Genomic DNA, 18,782 nt, shown 5'->3' on the forward strand with positions numbered 1-18,782 from the left:
TTTTTGTTTGGCTTAATATTGTTGGATATGTCGTGTCTTCATACTCGGCATTTTCCGTGTCTTGAACGCTTCCGCTAGGTGTCTTTTCTTTAAAATTGTTTTAGTATTGAGAACCTAACTCTTTTCAAAATTGTTTTCTTTCTAGTCTTTATTTCTTAGAATTGGTACTTTGTTGAATTGATACTATGTTGTTTTCTAAGTTATTTTAAGTATTTAAATATTTTTGGTCAAAGATGTGTGTTTTCCCCTTTCTTCCCCGCTTCTTTAATCATCCCCTAGTCGCGATCAACCGTGTTTTCTATCCTTAGAAAATACGGGCGTGACAGAGACCGAGTCCTTTACTGATTTGTTGTTGGTCAAATCGGCTATGTTTTTCATTGTATAAGGACTGAGTATGTTGCTTATGTGTTTTTGAAATGTTTATAATCTTAGTGTGATTTCATTTAAGCAAAGTAAAAACACTTCACATTTATTGTTGACATTGTCCACTGTTCAAGTAAAGTACACAAAACTAAATTATTATTTGTTGCACAGGAAGCCTGCAAAAGCTGCTCAGGCTGCTGTATCTGAACATCTGGCTGGAGTGCTTCCACTTCATCCAGTTTACAGTCAAGCCCTGTTGTGTGATCATTCCTTTTGAAATTTGGTTGACATTCCAACTTGCTGATGGAAATATTTCTTGACATTATTTACATATATGGATCAAGGCTGACATGAAAGAGCTTACATTACAACCGATCTTTTTTGCAGAGGGGTTTTCTCGGTTTTTATCTCAAGTCCAAGGGACTGCACGCACTGTTTGAAGTAATAATCAAGGAGCGTAGAACGCGGTTGTTGGACTTGCCCTGGAAGACAACCAAGCCCACTAATGACTCGGCAGTATTCCTGACGAGACACAAGGAGACTTACATGGGTAACCCTGCCAATTTAATGACTATTGGTCTTCAAGGAGTTAGTGTGTGGATTCTGCAGATTTTGAGAGGGAGGTATTGCAAGACCATGCTCCTTGCACCGTTCAACATTGCCAGAGAAAGGTTCACGTCCTACATGAGTAATTACATCAATGTGACTCCTAATTTCAGAACAGATTATGTGAGGCAAGTGAATAGCATGTTGAACAAGGCTCCCAGCAACGAGCAACACAATGAGCCCGCGAGGAAGAAAAACAAGTTGAATTGAGTTGATTTGGAATTGACAATATGTTTTTTAAATGTTAATGATAGTTTTTGGATATTGATATTGGAATTTTTGGCTTTAGAAGCAATCACTTTTGTTGAAATGAATTATAAACATTAGGAATTTGTTTCAAGTTATGAAACATGGTATTGACATTCTCTTGGTTTACATTTTAAATGCATTTCATTTTGAACAGGTTTCCTTATGAAATGGTGTTGATTTGATTCGTTATGACAAAGTGTTGTTATTTAGGTGGATTCTTTGTAGAGGGTTTGATTATGGTAGAAATTCCTTGTTGTGAAAAAATCATTGAAACTGCATAAATAAAAAATATTTTGACATTTGTTGTTTAAACATTTGAAAAAATAACAAAATTGTATCAATTTGTTGACATTCGTTGACAGTCATTAATAGATCCGTAGAGTTTACGCCGGAGAAGATTAATCCAGAGAAAATGTAGAATATTAATTTATTGAATGTAATATCTTTCCAAACATGTGAATATTTGTATTTTGGAAGATTAGAGATAAATTAGGGACGATCATTGACTTTTTCATGGAATAAGCTATTACAGAATATTATTGTTAGTGGTATGGCAGTTTGGGAGTGAAAATAGGGACGTTTGTAACAGATGACACAATCTCATTCCATATATACCCCTGTTGACAGAATTGTGGCTATCTGTTGACATCGAAACTCAACCCATTATTTAACCGTAGACCTGACATAAGTAGTGGATGAGATTAAAGTTTGTAGTTTGTATAATAGATATGGATTTGTATTTGATTACACCTCCATGATATACTATTACAATATTATATAAATTTATGATAAATTTACTAAAGCAATATAAATAAACGAGTGGAGAATAAATATGAAAATACAAAAATAAATAAATTGAGAAAATTAAATTTTTACTCCCTGTTCAATTGTCCTCGAGAGTTGTTGATAAAAATGCAGATTTGTCCAATAAGCATTGAAAGAAACTGTTGTAGTTTACCTGAATAAAATATAATTAACCCTCCCTCACCAATACTATCCTCAAAAATACTGTGAAACTATTACTATTATATTTGATGTTCCCTAAAATATGATCACTTTCTATTATTAATGATTTTCTTAATTATTTATTAAAAAATTAAATTGTTTTTTTATTAAGATATATATGCTTCAAAACATTGTGCTACTCCTATATATAAAAACGTATGTGGGAAATATAATGAAAATGAAAATGTTTGACATAATCCTATACGTAGGTTCATGATCAATTGAGATTTTTTAGGCTAATTGAGAAATGAGATGCAATATTAGCCACTCATTTTCATTAAATGAGTGGTCCAGATTTTGCCACAAAAATATTTTAGATTAATTAATTATGAAAGGGCAGAATGGTAATTTAAGTTTAAAACAAATGAAACGTGGTTTCCAGCACTCCAATTCAATTCCATTCCCAATTTTCCTCCAATTCCATTCTCAATTTTCCTCCATTAAACCATCACCTTCACCAAATCTTTAACCAATTAGCCAATGGAAGGTGTTTCCACCACTGTCTACCGAGGAATCAGAGGCTACTGACGCCGCAAGGGCTACCAGCGCATCGCCGGCGCCGGTCACAAGCAGAAGATGCGAGTTGTAGAGCTAGGCGATTCCGGCGGGGTGACGTGGCGGAGGTCGTGGCGCATCAAGCTGACGCCGCGGCTGAAGCTTGTCGTGAATCTCCTTCGATTTCGCTATCGTCAGATCGATCACGCCGCAGGCGATGTCTCTGTCGCCGTCGGAATCGAAGCGGTGCACCTCCGATCTGAGGATGTTCCAGCACACGTCCGATCTATCAGTTTCAGAGCAAAGATCTCTCAGGTATTTTTCAGCGTTGTCGCCGGAATCGGAGCTGTGTGATTTTCTTGATCTTTTCCGGTGGCCTCAAAACTAATTCAAAACTAATTTGATTAGAAGAGCAAATTAAGTATGCTGCTTCATCTAATTTTGTGTTTTCGCATAGCGTTGGGAGATTGAAATGCTAATTTGATTAGAAGCGCGAATTGTGATTTTTTTCAATTTTTTCAATTTGAAACTTCAACTGTTTGATTGGCTTTCACTGAGTTTTGAAGAAACAGAAACTTCAACTGTTTGATTGAATTTTTTATGCAGTTGTTCGGATTTTGAGAAATCTCGTTGCGTTTGGCTATGAGTGAAGGTTCAATTCGTAGGAGAAATCATTAGTTTATTGTTTTTCTCTAGAAATTTTGTTTCTCCGGCGTGAATCGCGAGCGTAAGCGAGGTCAGATCTGTGATCATAATGGAGTTGCTGATTCTCTACTATATGAAAATAAGTTCAGAATTTTGTAGCGGATTGCTGTAACCGACTTCGTCCGTTTCTGATTTTTCAGATTTTTTTTTATGGTGGTGTTGGTATATAAATCAATTCTCAATTTCTATTATGCTTTGTGTTTCTGGAAAGTGTATTTGGTGTTAATTGTGATAAATGCAGTATATATTGCATTAAATTGTGTTTGCTTATTCAATTATTTGCTTGTTTGAGGTTGGATTTGTTCCTATTTCTGCAAACTTGAACTTAGGTAGTTGAATCTCCAAAAAAACTTCAAATTCTACTTGTGTTTCTGGAAAGTGAATTTGGTGTTAATCAATTGTGATTAGATAAAAATAATTTTTATTTTTCAATTATCAATTGTGTTGGATGTAGCTAGATTGGAGAATCAAGCTTAATCATAATGCACTCTAGATGTTTGGTGATATTCCTTTGTTAATGTCAACTACGCACATATAATGTCAACTACATGTATAATGTATGTCTAACTACATATACAATTCATGTCAACTACACACGTATAATGTCAACTACATACATATAATGTCAACTATGTGTACAATCATGTCAACTACATATACAATTCATGTCAACTATACAATTCATGTCAACTACATATACAATTCATATCAACTATACACATAATGTCAACTATAAGTTGATGACATTCGATATTCTCGGTATTAATATGTGAATTGTAAGTTTTATTTTTTAGTTGTTGACATTTTAATACGAGTTGTTGACATTCGATATTCTCGGTATTGATATGTGAATTGTAAGTATTATTTGTTAGTTTTTGACATTTTAATACGAGTAGTTGTTGACATTCGATATTCTCGGTATTGATATGTGAATTATAAATATTATTTGTTAGTTGTTGACATTTTAATACGAGTTGTTGACATTCGATATTCTCGGTATTGATATGTGAATTATAAGTGTTATTTGTTAGTTGTTGACATTTTAATACGAGTTGTTGACATTCGATATTCTCGGTATTGATATGTGAATTATAAGTGTTATTTGTTAGTTGTTGACATTTTAATACGAGTTGTTGACATTCGATATTCTCGGTATTGATATGTGAATTATTAAGTGTTATTTTTTAGTTGTTGACATTTTAATAGGTGTTATTTTATTGAATGTTGAAGATTTGAAGATTTGAATATTTGAATGTTGAAGATTTGAATATTTGAAGATTTGAATTTTGAAGATTTGATTGTTGAAGAGATTTGAAGATTTGAATGTTGAAGATTTGAAGATTTGAATGTTGAAGAGATTTGAATGTTGAAGATTTGAATATTTGAAGATTTGAATGTTGAAGATTTGAAGACTTTGCAGATAGAGTTTTAGAGAGGATTTTAGAAAATGATTTCAAATATAATTTAATGAAAAGACAATTATACCCCCGTGTTGACATAATGTGATAGTTGTTGACATTAAGTTAATCTTGTGAATTAGTGGCTGAGATTGCATCTCATTTCTCAATTATGCCCAAAAATCTCATCCTAACAAGACCCCCTATATGTATATGTGGGAAATACAATGAAAATGAAATTGTTTGACATAATCCTATAAAAATTATGAGAAAATTATATCAAATTAAATTTATTTCTTTTATATATATTCATATCGTATTTCATATTTTCTCAAAAATAGAATAATTTAAATTGTTACCAAATAATCAAAACAAACAATAGCGCGGTATAACTTCACCAATTTTAGGATATACTCCATATTTATAAACGTATAACTTCACCAATTTTAGGATATACTCCATATTTATAAACAAACTAGTATAATCCAAGTGCGATGCACGATCCATTTTCTTTTTCTAATATTGAATATAAGGTGATATAGTAAGTGGAAACTAAACCAATACAATGCTTCAATAAATCATTTATTTGATAGAATATTTTCGCCAATCTTACAAAATAAGTTTATTTGGATTGAATTTTATATTTTATTACTAATCAAAGTATTAAAATATAGAAAGACGCTAAAAATGAGAATGAAATTAAACGATCGAAATATTTTACTACATTATTAATTTTTTCACAAATTCCATTCTTCAATGCTTCATTATTATCAGGAATTCAAATTCCATGCTTCAATTTAATTATTTTATGAAATTCAAGTTTTGTAATAGCCAATGAAATTCTAATATGCCTAAATTCAAACCCACTCAGAGAAATTGACATCTCTGTTGACGCAGAGTTCGCAACTGAGTTGTCGAGCTCATTTAACATGTTCTTAGATTCCTAACTTAGGATTTTCAGGAAGGGCCTTGTAACCAATGGCGGATCCAGAATAGAAAACTCGTGGGGTCAGACAGAGTGCAAAATATATTATACGGAGTATGTATTTTATTAAAATAATTATTTATTTTAAATAATATTGAAATGGAGTATCTTTTGAAAGAAATACATTTTAATTTAAGTAATACTATTATCTACAATAGTTGATTCTCACAAATTTATTGTTTGTATTTTAAAGTATTTTAATTTTAAATATATATGTCATGTAATTTACGAATACTATCGTGTTGGTTATTTTTTTAAAACTTTTTTTTCAAAGTATATAGTAATAAGCAAATACAGAAGAATAATCCTAATAAAACAGAGGAGGGATCACTTAAATTGAAATAAATTACTACTACTATGTAGTAGTATTTTTTTTATGACTTAATATGTGATAGGATATAGAATGAATTTCCGTGACACCAAATTTGAAAATTGATAATATTAAAGTATATGAACATAAATAATAATGAATATATTATACAGATTTGATGATTTTCAAATAAAAAAATATCCGAGAAGAAGTAGCATTAACTAAAAAAACTTTTTTATTTAAATCTGAATCCCCACTATCTCAATTTTTAAGCCCAAATGGACCAAATCAGATCTCAAAACACGATGCATCTTCTTTCCCAAATTTTTTTCTTCTGCAAAATTCTCAGCTCTCCTTTTCTTTGTTCTAAATTACTTATCGAAATCTTATAATTTTTTATCTATGGTGATGATGTATATATATCTTTTCTCTTCTTTGTTTCTCTAATTTTTAGTTTCATTGTCTTATCTCCTTCGGTTTTGTGGAGAAGGCTGTCGTGGGGTCGGAGGCAGGGTTTTTGAGGTCGGCGAGCCGAGTAGTGGTATTTTCCGGTGGCATTCATGGACCAACGGTGGGGTCGGCCGACCCCGCGCGACCCCACCTGAATCCACCGCTGCTTGTAACAAAATGCATGTCAGTTCAAGCTTAGGAGAAACACACAACATGGAGAAAAGAGTGATATGGTTAACGTAAACTAATTTCCGCTTTGTAATGTTACTCTTGAAAGCAAGTATGAAAGCAGTAATGTAGTTCTTGAAAGCAAGAATGAAAAGCAAGAGAGGTAAACCAATATGTCAATATCTTGAATTGTTTGTAATTTCATGCATATTGAGTAATTGGTGATGCGATGATTCTATGAGTTTAGTAAAGGTAAAACTGAATAGCCTCAAATCTCCAACCAAACGTAACTACGTCTTCTGATATGATTAATATCTATTTTTTCAAACCAACAGGTTGTGGATTCATATCTTCGTGCAGAATTGTTACTTTTGAAGCTTTCTGCAATAGTATACCTGCAAAAATAAGTGAAGATTTTACAAAACAATTGCCCATACATTTTTTTTAATGGTTTGCAATAAGACCGTTAAAATAAGAATAACATACAGTAATAAAAAAAAAGATAAGAAACTAAAATAAGACAAGCATAAATAGTATAATTAAAAACACAAATTAGATTAAATAGCTGGTAGAGAAACATAAATACTCCACATGATTTGACGGACAAAAGCTTCTTCACTGAAATAATATTTTTGATTAATAGAATTGGTATTTATAGAAGATTTAGTAGTAACTCAAAATTAAATTAATAGTAGTAATAAATATCTTCAAACCTTGTGCTCTTTCAAATTATTGTCCAAGTGGAAGTGAAGAGACAAAACACATTTTTTTTAAAATTAAATTTGACCACTTGTAGCGGCACACTACGCACCTTTGTGAGAAAATTTTGTTCACCATTTCAAATAATATACCTGGCTTTTAAATAACATATTTATATGCTAAATAAAACCTCTCACACATTTCACTTAATTTAGAGGCTCCACCTTGTATTAATAACCTCCCACTCACTCCACTTAATCACATATTTTTAGATTTTAATCAAACGTTTAAATGGCTTTAATTATATATTTTTAATTTAATATAATTTTTTAAATTAAATAACAATTTTGTAAATTTCTCCAAAACTCTATATTGTATATATCGTGCAAGCTCAGTACAATTTCTTTTAAATGTCTTTAAAATAGCTAAAGTAGCTAGTAGTTGCATTTTTTAGGAGATCAGCAATTCAACATAAAGGAGTATTAATTAATGATAAATGGATCAACAATTCAACATCATTTTTTAGCCCAAAACAATGATGGATTTACCTAAAGCCCAACTATTTCCAAACAACCCACTCAATTTCTTAACATGGATACGTTTTTCACAAAAATAAATAATTTTTGAATCGAAATATATTTTTTAGTGACCATAAAAAAGTCATGAAAATTAAAAAGTAGATAATGAGAATTAATCGTATTGGGCCAATTCTATTGAGTTGCATGCTATGGAGTATATTAAATTTAGATTCATGTTGTTATTTTTTTTCCATAAATTTTCAACTTTAATCCTATATTAAATTGTCAAACCATTATGGTCAACCCGTGAATTTGAGTTCAATTAATATCCCTAAATAAATAATACGGTGCGATAGTGAGGAGTATTTACGTTTTAAATGTAATTTATCATGAAAAAAGAGAAATATGAAAAAAAAAATGTCACCCCAGTAAATAATTTAGCATTGACTAAAAAAATAGAAAGATAAATTTGGAACTTGTATCCATTAAAATCCCTATATAAATTCCCCTCATTTTTTAATGAAAAAATAACACTTCCTCTTGATATTCTAGAAATTCCCAAGCTCTAAAAATGGGGATGAGGATTATTTACAAAAAAACCTCATTAGCAAAACAAAACAAAACAAAATTAGAGTAACTATAATCTTTTTTTGTCTCTATACGTATAAACTCAACTACTCAAAGTCTTTTAACAAATTAAAATCTTTAAACTATAATATCTCATGTGCCCATTTTTACAGGACAACACCAACAAAGGCTAATATCTACTACTAACATATTTGTCCCACCACCACTCCATAATTCAAATCGAATCATGCGGTTATCACTTATATTACCCTTTAAAGTTATGATAAGACGTCTAACTAATCAAAATGTGTGGGCTGTCTATGTATCTACTGCATTTATAGGACGGTTCACGTGTTTAGTATAGCAATTGTGTAATTCGACTTGCGCCTATTTATTTCAATTTTCAACACCATACTATATCTATTTTACATACCTACTATATAGGATTAAATAAATAATTAATTTAGCAACGCACACGTTTTATAAGTTGACTAAAAATTCTAATTTCTGTCATATTAAATCTCCAGTACATTTTAATTATAGTGGCCTAAAAATCTGTCGGTGTTCCACATTATCATACTTATCCGTTCTACTCCATATATATTATAAAAATCGGTCGGAGTAATATATATCCATTTTTTTCTCCTTCCTATAAATATTTATTTTTCTTCCTTTTTTTATTTAGTTTAATCACATGTGTACCGAATCAGCCTTTTAGCGAAACCCACTTATCCTGTTCGACCGGATTTACGGATTAAGGCCAAAAGTTGCTCGACCGGATTTACGGATTAAGGCCAAAAGTCTCCCAGCGGATGGCGGAGTTTGAACCCGTGACCTCAAGGTCACGACATCTCCGCGCTGCCAACTGCTCAAATTGTTAAAATAATTATCTTAATGTCACTATTTATTTATAATCATATTACGCATCAATCCTAAGTGAAACCATTTATTCTATTGTTAGTTAGTAATTAGATGTCTAATAATTTCACTATATATATAAATATTTTGTGTAAAATCATAATTAATGAAAAAATATTATGTAATAATAAAAGGAATTTGTTCCAATTAATTAGCCGAGCCGTAAATTAAACATGATGAGCCAACCATTCACATTATTACACTTGCACAATAAATAAAGCAAGTTCAAACACCTCAACTTCATATTAGTACTATACAAAATCCAATTGAAAAGTGATAATGATTGAGAAAGGCGAAAGCAAGCACTTCGTTCTGGTTCACGGCTTCTGCCACGGAGGCTGGTGCTGGTACAAACTCGCCGCCGCGCTCAAGTCCAATGGCTGCCGCGCCACCGCGCTGGACCTAGCCGGCTGCGGCGTCAACACCGACCTCGCTCCCTCGTTCTCCGACTACGTCCGCCCGCTCATGGATCTCCTCGCCTCCCTCCCCGACGCCGAGAGAGTCGTGCTCGTCGGCCACAGCTACGGCGGACTCGCCATCTCCGCCGCCATGGAGAATTTTCCCGCCAAAATATCTCTGGCGGTGTTTCTCACGGCATACATGCCCAATTGTACGGACCCACCCGCAGCTCTAATCCAAGAGGTCTCATTTTCATCTACTAAATACATTTGTTAATATCTCCCTCCACAATTAATCATTTTTGTTTTATATTTTAACTCATTTATAGAGTATATTTTCTTATTAATAATATATGGAGTATTTTTTTCTATTTAACTTTCATCATTAATTTTATGTTAAAATTCGCTTCATTCGCTGCCAAAAGAAGAGAAATTAATCTCATGTTTTATTATTTCGAGTTTTATGAAATTGTTCGACTTTGGTAACAAAAGCACTAGAAAAAAGTTAGTGAAATTATGGTTATATTCGGTATTAGTTTTATTTTGTGAATGAAATGAAATATAGTAGAATATGAAGTGTCAAATGAAAATGTTAGTGTGAGGCAATTAATAGAGACTTGAGTAATAAAATTTGTTTCGTCCACTTCTAAGATTATTGTTACATCAGAAGGGAATGATAGATGAATTTGTGTGAAAATAGTTTTTCAAGAGAGGCTCGAAGAAATCTTTCATGGACTGCGAGTTTAAGTTCGATGAAGCCGGTGTTCCACTCTCTGCCCTTTTTGGCCCCGAATATATGGCGGCCATAGTCTACCGGAACTGCTCCGCCGAGGTCTTCACACTCTATAATTCTTTTTCTACTAATATTTTTGTCATATATACTCTGACAATTTATTTAATTGTCAGGATTTGGAATTGGGAAAGATGTTGATAAGGCCGAATTTGTTTTATTTGAAAGAAATGAGCAAGAATGGGCTGTTGTCAGAGGAGAAATATGGGGTAGTAAAACGTTGTTATGTGATGTGTGAGGATGATGAGGTAATGGAAGAAGAGTTTCAGAGATATAACATTGAGAAAAGCCCTCCAAATGAAGTCATTTCCATTGAAGCAGCTTCCCATATGGCCATGCTCACCAAAACTCATCTTCTTTCATCTTCTTTGCTTCAATTATCTCATAAATACCATTAATTACTATTGCTCCAGTTTTGATGCTTAGTACTACGAGTGCATTTAATTGGTCCTGAAATATGGTTCAATTTATTATGGAAAGAACAGTAATTCTCTGGTGTAGAATAATGAAGTTATTGACCCCGATTGTATTAAAATACTCCCTTCGTCTCACAAATAGACCATTTAGGGTTAGACACAGATTTTAATACATAGTAATTGGTAAAGAGAGAAAGAAAGAGGAAAAGTAGTTAAAATTGTATAGTGGATGATGGACCCATAAATAATAAAGTAAAATAGGAGAAAAATGCCGTTATTAATAGATATAAACTATTTCTATGGAATGAAAAAAAATGAAATATGACCTATTTCTATGGGACGGGGGAGTAATCGTTACTCGTAAAGGCTATTTATATGTACTCCTCTGGTGTAGAATGGAGTAAATACCTAGATTTTTAATATTTTTTTATTTTATTTCTAGATTTTAATTTTTAAATACAAATATATAAACTTTAGATTTTTCTGATTTCTCCACTAAAAATTCAAAATTGACATGACAAATTAAAACATACTAGCTAGTTAAAAAATATAACCAAAGCAATGCCATTTCAATTTTTTAATTAAAAAATATACTTTTAAAGTTATATATATCACTCTTGCTCTTTCACCTAATCTATAACCTACGTACTACCGTCACGGACTTATTTTCTTCTCTTTGCAAACCACTGCTATGGACTAAATTTGGGGAAAATATAGAAACTTTAATAAATGTAGATAATTTGTAAACAACAAAATAAAAAATTATCACGATGGAAGTTGGCGATTGCTACTCGATAGTGCTTTTTAGGGCAATGGCGAGTAAATCCAAGTCTAATTCATCAAAATCACAACAAACTAAGTCCCAAATTATTAGATCAATTCAGGTTGGATTGAAATTGGCGTATCCAAAATAATGTGAATTTGCTATCAGAGTTGAGCGAAAAAAACACCAAATTGATCGAGTTAATTTTAACTCCCAAAAGGAAGTAATATAATTATGATTTATGATGAGAATACTACAGTATAATCTTTTACATCAGGAAAGGGAATAATCGAAATCCATCTATTCCAATACTCGAATAAATTAAGATCCCCCTTAGGCCCATTTATTTGTCGGAAATATCTGAAGTTTCCACAAGAATAATGATTCACAAAATTATAATTCATGTAAATTATGAATTTTGAAAATATGATTTGCGTGTTTGGAAAAATTTCAGAATTCTGACGTAACGAAGTTTGAACTTACAAACCAAAGACAAAATCAACATTGGGTATGCAAAGAAAATAAGCAGAAGCAACCTATGATTAATACGAATATTCAATGCATGCAAACAGTATTCAATGCATGCAAACAGTAAACTGACTAATTCAGAAGAGGTTTGTCAAAAATAAACATAAAGAATGATACTCTTTTTATGTTTCCTATGAATTACAATATGCCCAAAGTTTGAATTTTCAATTCCAATTGACTTGTTCATTCCTAATAAATCATATTCTCTCCGTCCTCATTAAGTCTCCACATTTAACTCACACAAATTTTAGAAAATGTAAAAAAATATAGATTGAAAGAGTTGGTGAAATATATGTATCACTTATATATATGAGTATGATAAAATATTTGTGAAGTAATTAAGTTGAATGTAGAGCTAGTTACCATTTATAGTAAAAAAAAATGAAAAAGAACTCTGTATAAGAGGGACATATAGAAATAACAAAATTAGACACAAAATGTGAGAAGGAGGGAGTAGATATTTCTCATTTTATGTCTCAAAAATTCTAATTTAACTCTCCAACCATATTTGAGGAAATAGAACTGTAAGGAGGAATTTCATAAAATATGATTTATTGGGGAAAACATGATTAAAATTAAGATAAAATTAGGGTAGAAATTAATAAATAAAATACAAGATTAGTAGTAGTGAATCTTATTGGAAACGGGTCAAGGGCCTGGGCTATGTTGGGTTGGATTTTTGATGGGCCTAAGCTAAACCTAAGTTTAAAAAGAGTCCATTTAAATCCACTTCAATAGACTAGCTCAGCCTAGGCCCGTTCCATTTTATTATGGTTGAGCCGCCCTAGATTGAATTGTGTCGGTATAGTAAGTTTGAAAATACCGACATACACGTGAGATGAAAACTAATCCGTTACTAATTTTATTATAGAGTGAACTACAAAAATGGTCTTTGGACTATGCGTTTATCTCGCTCATAGTCTCTAGACTTTAAAAATATCGTCAGTAGTCCATAGACTAAGGGTTTATCTCGAAATTGGTCCTTTTGGCTTTTTTTTGTACGAAAATACCCTTTGATATTATTTTGGGGGGTTTGGGCAATTTGGTGTTTTTACACTTTTAACATTATAAATCTGATATTATTTTAGTTATGTACTAACTTTGATATTATTTCAAAATTATCATTCTTCTTCCATTTTGTTATCCTTCACTGAATTTATTTTTTTTTATTTCAATATTAGATTTAATTTTACAAAATTTTAAATTTTAACTTTTAAATATCAATAATTTTTTTTAATTATAAAAATTATTAAATAGCAAAAATTAATAGTTATAATCAATATTTGATAATGTATAGTACTATGTAATCAATAAGGTATGACAACGCCTTAGTTTTAATCAATATTTAATACTCTCTCTGTCCCACGTTACTTGAGTCATTTCTTTTTTGCACTCGTTTTGGAAAAATTATAATAAATAGTTAAAATGGAGAGAAAAAAAAAGTAAGAGAGAGAATAATGTAGAGAAGAGTCTTAACTATATTATTCTTTTTTTTACTTTATTTTCTCTTCACTTTAATTATTTATTATTATTTTTTCAAAACGAGTGCAAAAAAGAAGTGACTCAAGTAACGTGGGATGGAGGGAGTAGCTTTAATCATAAATAGATTATATAACACAATTTATTCTGAAATAAATATGTATCTAATGTAAGACTAATATAATTTTCGTTTATTAATTTGAAAACAATCAAAATTTACTAGAAAATTTCAACAAAAATACTCCTATATAAAATTTTAAGTAGGATCAAATTTTTAGTCAACTTCATAATATTTAATCACAAGCAATTATAACAACCGAACGGAGGCTAAATAGAATAACTCTTATTTTTCCATCATGATTAATATTATTTTTCTGTACTTCTTCAATTCAATTGAATATTATATTAAATAACAAAAATTAATAGTTTTAATCAATATTTATAGTGTCCATGAATTAATAGTTTTCATTAAAAAAATTTATTGATATTTAAAAATCTAAATATTAAATTTAATTTTATAAAATTAAATCTAATATTGAAATTAAAAAAAAAACAAATTCAGTGAAGGATAACAAAATGGAAAAAGAATGATAACTTTGAAATAATATCAAAGTTAGTACATAACTAAAATAATATCATATTTAAAATGTTAAAAGTGTAAAAAGACCAAATTGCCCAAACCCCCCAAAATAATATTATAGGGTATTTTCGTACCAAAAAAAGTCAAAAGGACCAATTTCTAGATAAACCCTTAGTCCAGAAACTACTGGCGATATTTTTAAAGTACAGAGACTATGAACGAGATAAACCCATAGTCCAGGGACCATTTTTATAGTTCACTCTTTATTATATTGCAACTTTCTCGCTTAAACTATATCATTAACCATTTTCTACTTATTTTGAAGTTTGAAGTACCCTAGACTTAAACCGTCCGTTTAGGTAAATTATTTTATTAACTAAAGATTTTTTAAACATACAAAGCAATAGATTCATATTTAATTATGTGGACGCAGTTAGTAATATGTTTATATTGTTCATAAATGGTAGAGATGAATGGTCAATTAATATCAACCGACAGCATTTTCGTTTCGACGTTTCTACTTTAAATGCGAAATCCAATTTTGTAGCAACCCACACAGTTCACAACTAGGCTAAAGATCATAAATGCCTACTATATTTATTAATATTAATTTGGGGTTAATAAGTCGCCATGTGTGAGCAAATTTGATATTTCTAAAGGAAAATGCCAAAAAAAAATCATAAAGAATGAAAAACATTTTGTACTCCTAATATGTCATTGACTAATTAGACGTGCACATGTTTTAAATTGACGACTCAATTGATTTATTTGATGTCATTTAATTTTTTTTTATATCACATTAGATACAATTTCATTGATATAGATCTTATGAATATATTATACACGTTTTCCTTTTTAGTTTGTCCCAACTAAAATGACACATTTCCTTTTTTGGTAACTTTCTCTCTCCAATTAATACACTCAACCACTTTTTCTCACTCCTATTAAAATATCCATCTATCTTCATCTCTCTACTTTAATACCTATATCCACCTTCTCTCTCTCCAATTAAACACTTTAACCAATAACTCTTAAAATCTCGTGCCGGCTAAGCAATGTGTCATCTTAGCCGGGACGGAGGGAGTACTATTTTTAAAAGCCATTACTATACAGCTAATTTTTCAATGAAACGAAATAGATTTGAATTTAATTAAAGTTCATTAATTTTCAAGAATAATCCAGAATGAGTTCGCTAATCTAAAGATACGTGTGAGTAATGCATCTATACAATGGATATTTAATACTAGTAGTACTGTAGTACTAACTATAAGGTACTAGTCCCATCTTGACCCGTTATCTGTCGGGTATCGGATACATTACCTGACGATAACGGGAAACGGAGTGGGTTTGGGTAGTTTGTTTCAGAGTTTTGTGGGTAGCAAGTATACCCGCTACCCCTTAATCCCGATAACATCCGTTATTATTTGTATTAGTCATATATCATCTTTTAATACTCCCCCCATTCCATATTAATAGAGGCGTTCCAAATAATTAAAGTGGAGAAAAAGAATAGTTAAATAATACTCCTAATAACCATATATGCACTCATTTTGAAAAATTAACATATATAGTTAAATTGGAGAAAAGTAAAGTAAAAGAGATAATAATGTAGAAAAGAGTATATATATTATTTTATTTCCAAAATGAGTGAAAAAAATGAAACACATCTATTAAGGCGGAACAGTGAAAGTACTTTATTTAATCTAAGAGTTCTTTTGAAACATTTTTATATTTCAATAAATATACAATTGAAAACTCATCGGAACTAGCTATAGAATATCTCCTCACTTTTATTCTCAATCTATTCAAAGCTTACCATCGAATTTAGTAAAGTAAATTAGGGAATATTGACAGCTATTATGGTTTTCAAATTTTTTATTAGGATTTCGGGTCAGGTACGGGTACCCGCAATGTCGGGTACAGTTACCCGATACGGGTATCGGGTAATCCTGCTATATCGCGGGGTGGGTATTTGGATAACAAATTTGGCTACATGACTTGTCGGTGCGGGTACCGCGGATAACCTGTTTCGTCACCCCTGGCCGTACTACTATTACACTATTAATATTAAGGAGTGGCTGTGACTGAAGTTACTCCTATTTCTTCTATCACACCAATTGCATTTTGCCATGGATTTGCTCACAATCGGCGTTGGATTATTATTTGGCCTAATTTTATTCCATGGCTTCCAAACAGTGAGGCTGAGAGGCAAAAACTTCCCACCGGGGCCGCGGCCGCTACCATTCATCGGAAACCTCCACCTGCTGGGGCCACACCCCCACAAATCCCTGGCTCGCCTGGCCAACATCTACGGCCCCCTCATGCGCCTCCGCCTCGGCTCCAAAAACACCATCGTCGTCTCCTCAGCCGACATCGCCAAACAAGTCCTGCAGAAGCACGACCTGGCCTTCTCCAGCAGGAGCATCCCGGACGCCCTCCACGCCCACGACCACTTCAAGTACTCCGTCGTCTGGCTTCCCGTCTCCTCGCGGTGGCGCAGTCTCCGCAAAGCCATGACCTCTAATCTCTTCTCCCCAAGCCGCCTCGACGCCAACCAACACCTCAGGACAAGGAAGGTGTCTTTGTTTTTAACACAGTTTTTTATTAAAAATATTATTTACATTTTTCTAAAAAAATTATTACTATGATTTTTCTGATTACTCACCAGTTTAATAATTTTTTAATGCATTTTTGTATCAAGGTGGATGAGCTCATAGCCTACTGTCGGACGGCGGATGCTGTGGATGTCGGCCGCGCCGCCTTTCAAACTGCCCTCAACGCGCTGTCCAACACCATTTTCTCCGTGGATTTGGCCGACCCCATCTCTGATTCTGCTAGAGAATTCAAGGAAGTGATATCCAACATCATGGAGGTAGCCGGGAAGCCCAACCCGGTCGATTTCTTTCCTTTTCTAACAATATTTGATCCCCTAGGGATACGACGTCGTTTGAGTGTCTATTTTGGGAGAGTGATCGACATTTTCAGTAGCTTGATCGATGAAAGGTTGGAGAAACGGAAAGAAGAGATGTATGATGTGATCGACATCCTCCTCAGCATGCCCCAAGAGATTGACCGGACTCATGTCGAACATTTGTGTCTGGTAATTTGATGTACTATAACATATCTAATTTTTTTTACTGATAAATGAATAAAAATTTAAAGGTCGCATTCACTTATTTCCATGTTAGAGTCAAAATGCCTAATATTTACTTATTTATTTACTAAATTTGAACATATAGGACCTGTTTGCTGCTGGAACAGACACCACTTCCAACACAGTGGAATGGGCCATGGCGGAGGTGTTAAAGAATCCAGAGACGATGAAAAGAGCAAAAGCTGAGCTGGAGGAGGTGATTGGAAAAGGAAAAATGGTACGCGAGGGTGATATATCACACCTTCCGTTCCTACAGTGCATTGTGAAGGAGGCGCTGAGGCTACACCCACCGGTCCCCTTCCTGATCCCGCGCAAAGTGGAAGAGGACGTGGAGGTCTCAGGCCACACAGTGCCTAAGGGCTCACAAGTGTTTGTGAACCTGTGGGCCATAGGGAGGGATCCCAAGGTTTGGGAGAAACCTTTGGACTTCAATCCCCTCCGTTTTCTAAACTCGGAGATGGATGTGAAGGGCAAGGATTTTGAGCTGATCCCGTTCGGGGCGGGCAGGAGAATCTGCCCGGGGCTGACCCTTGCCATGAGAATGGTGCCCGTGATGTTGGGATCACTGCTGAATACGTTTGATTGGAAAGTGGAAGGTGGGAAATTGGAGATGGATGACAAATTTGGAATTACATTGGTTAAAGCTCATCCGTTGAGAGCTGTCCCCATCCCTGTCTAATTATAGTCCCACATGCATAATGCATTGGCTATGGGTTTCTACTTTCTAGTTTCTACAATACCATATCAATTAGTAGTAACTTATTTGGTAAATAAATTATTAAACTTTGAATAAATTGTATATGCCAATAGATCATTTTGATGAAATCTACTTTATTTTAACTTGCTATTTTCTGAATGCAAAAAACACTAATACTACTATATTTTTTAAACGTTTGATTTGTGTTCAATTAAATTATTAGTTATATTGAATAAGGCTATATATGTCAATCCCATCCATTAATGATTACAACCTCTATATATTGCAATAAAAACAGCTAGGGTGCGATATGGTAGTCAGTCGTAGTATGACATGTTTTAAGCAAATAATATAAACATGGGTTTTTATCTTAATGCATCATCAAATAACCAAACAATCAAGTACAGAGATCAATTTCAGATAATACGCAGATTAATTTTAGATCGTTTTTGTTCAATTGGAAAATTTAGATTTTGAAAACACAAAGATTATTTTTAAATTGTTTTAGTCCATACGAAGGATGTGCACTAACACAATCTAAA

General features: G+C 32.5%; 3 protein-coding genes across 4 annotated transcripts; all 3 read left to right on the plus strand.

Moving 5' to 3' along the window:
* The first annotated feature begins 2,642 nt into the window (after positions 1-2,642).
* LOC125203364 lies at positions 2,643-3,676 on the plus strand. Of its 2 annotated transcripts, none has more exons than XM_048101692.1 (2): positions 2,643-3,033; positions 3,325-3,676. In XM_048101692.1, the coding sequence occupies exons 1-2, from the start codon at positions 2,800-2,802 to the stop codon at positions 3,337-3,339; spliced, it is 249 nt and encodes an 82-aa protein (XP_047957649.1). In that variant the 5' UTR covers positions 2,643-2,799; the 3' UTR covers positions 3,340-3,676. The 2 variants fall into 2 exon arrangements, with proteins under 2 accessions (XP_047957649.1, XP_047957648.1); XM_048101691.1 differs by having other exon boundaries at positions 3,415-3,676.
* Positions 3,677-9,670: 5,994 nt separating this feature from the next.
* On the plus strand, positions 9,671-11,160 carry LOC125204663 (methylesterase 10). The gene is made up of 3 exons (XM_048103371.1): positions 9,671-10,077; positions 10,534-10,665; positions 10,740-11,160. Exons 1-3 carry the CDS (start codon positions 9,715-9,717, stop codon positions 11,019-11,021), a joined length of 777 nt encoding a protein of 258 aa, XP_047959328.1. The 5' UTR covers positions 9,671-9,714; the 3' UTR covers positions 11,022-11,160.
* Positions 11,161-16,470: 5,310 nt separating this feature from the next.
* On the plus strand, positions 16,471-18,390 carry LOC125208673 (geraniol 8-hydroxylase-like). The gene is made up of 3 exons (XM_048108324.1): positions 16,471-16,965; positions 17,091-17,489; positions 17,629-18,390. The coding sequence occupies exons 1-3, from the start codon at positions 16,519-16,521 to the stop codon at positions 18,220-18,222; spliced, it is 1,440 nt and encodes a 479-aa protein (XP_047964281.1). The 5' UTR covers positions 16,471-16,518; the 3' UTR covers positions 18,223-18,390.
* The last annotated feature ends 392 nt before the right edge of the window (positions 18,391-18,782 follow it).

This window comes from Salvia hispanica, chromosome 2 (assembly GCF_023119035.1).
Source record: "Salvia hispanica cultivar TCC Black 2014 chromosome 2, UniMelb_Shisp_WGS_1.0, whole genome shotgun sequence".
NCBI lineage: Eukaryota > Viridiplantae > Streptophyta > Magnoliopsida > Lamiales > Lamiaceae > Salvia > Salvia hispanica.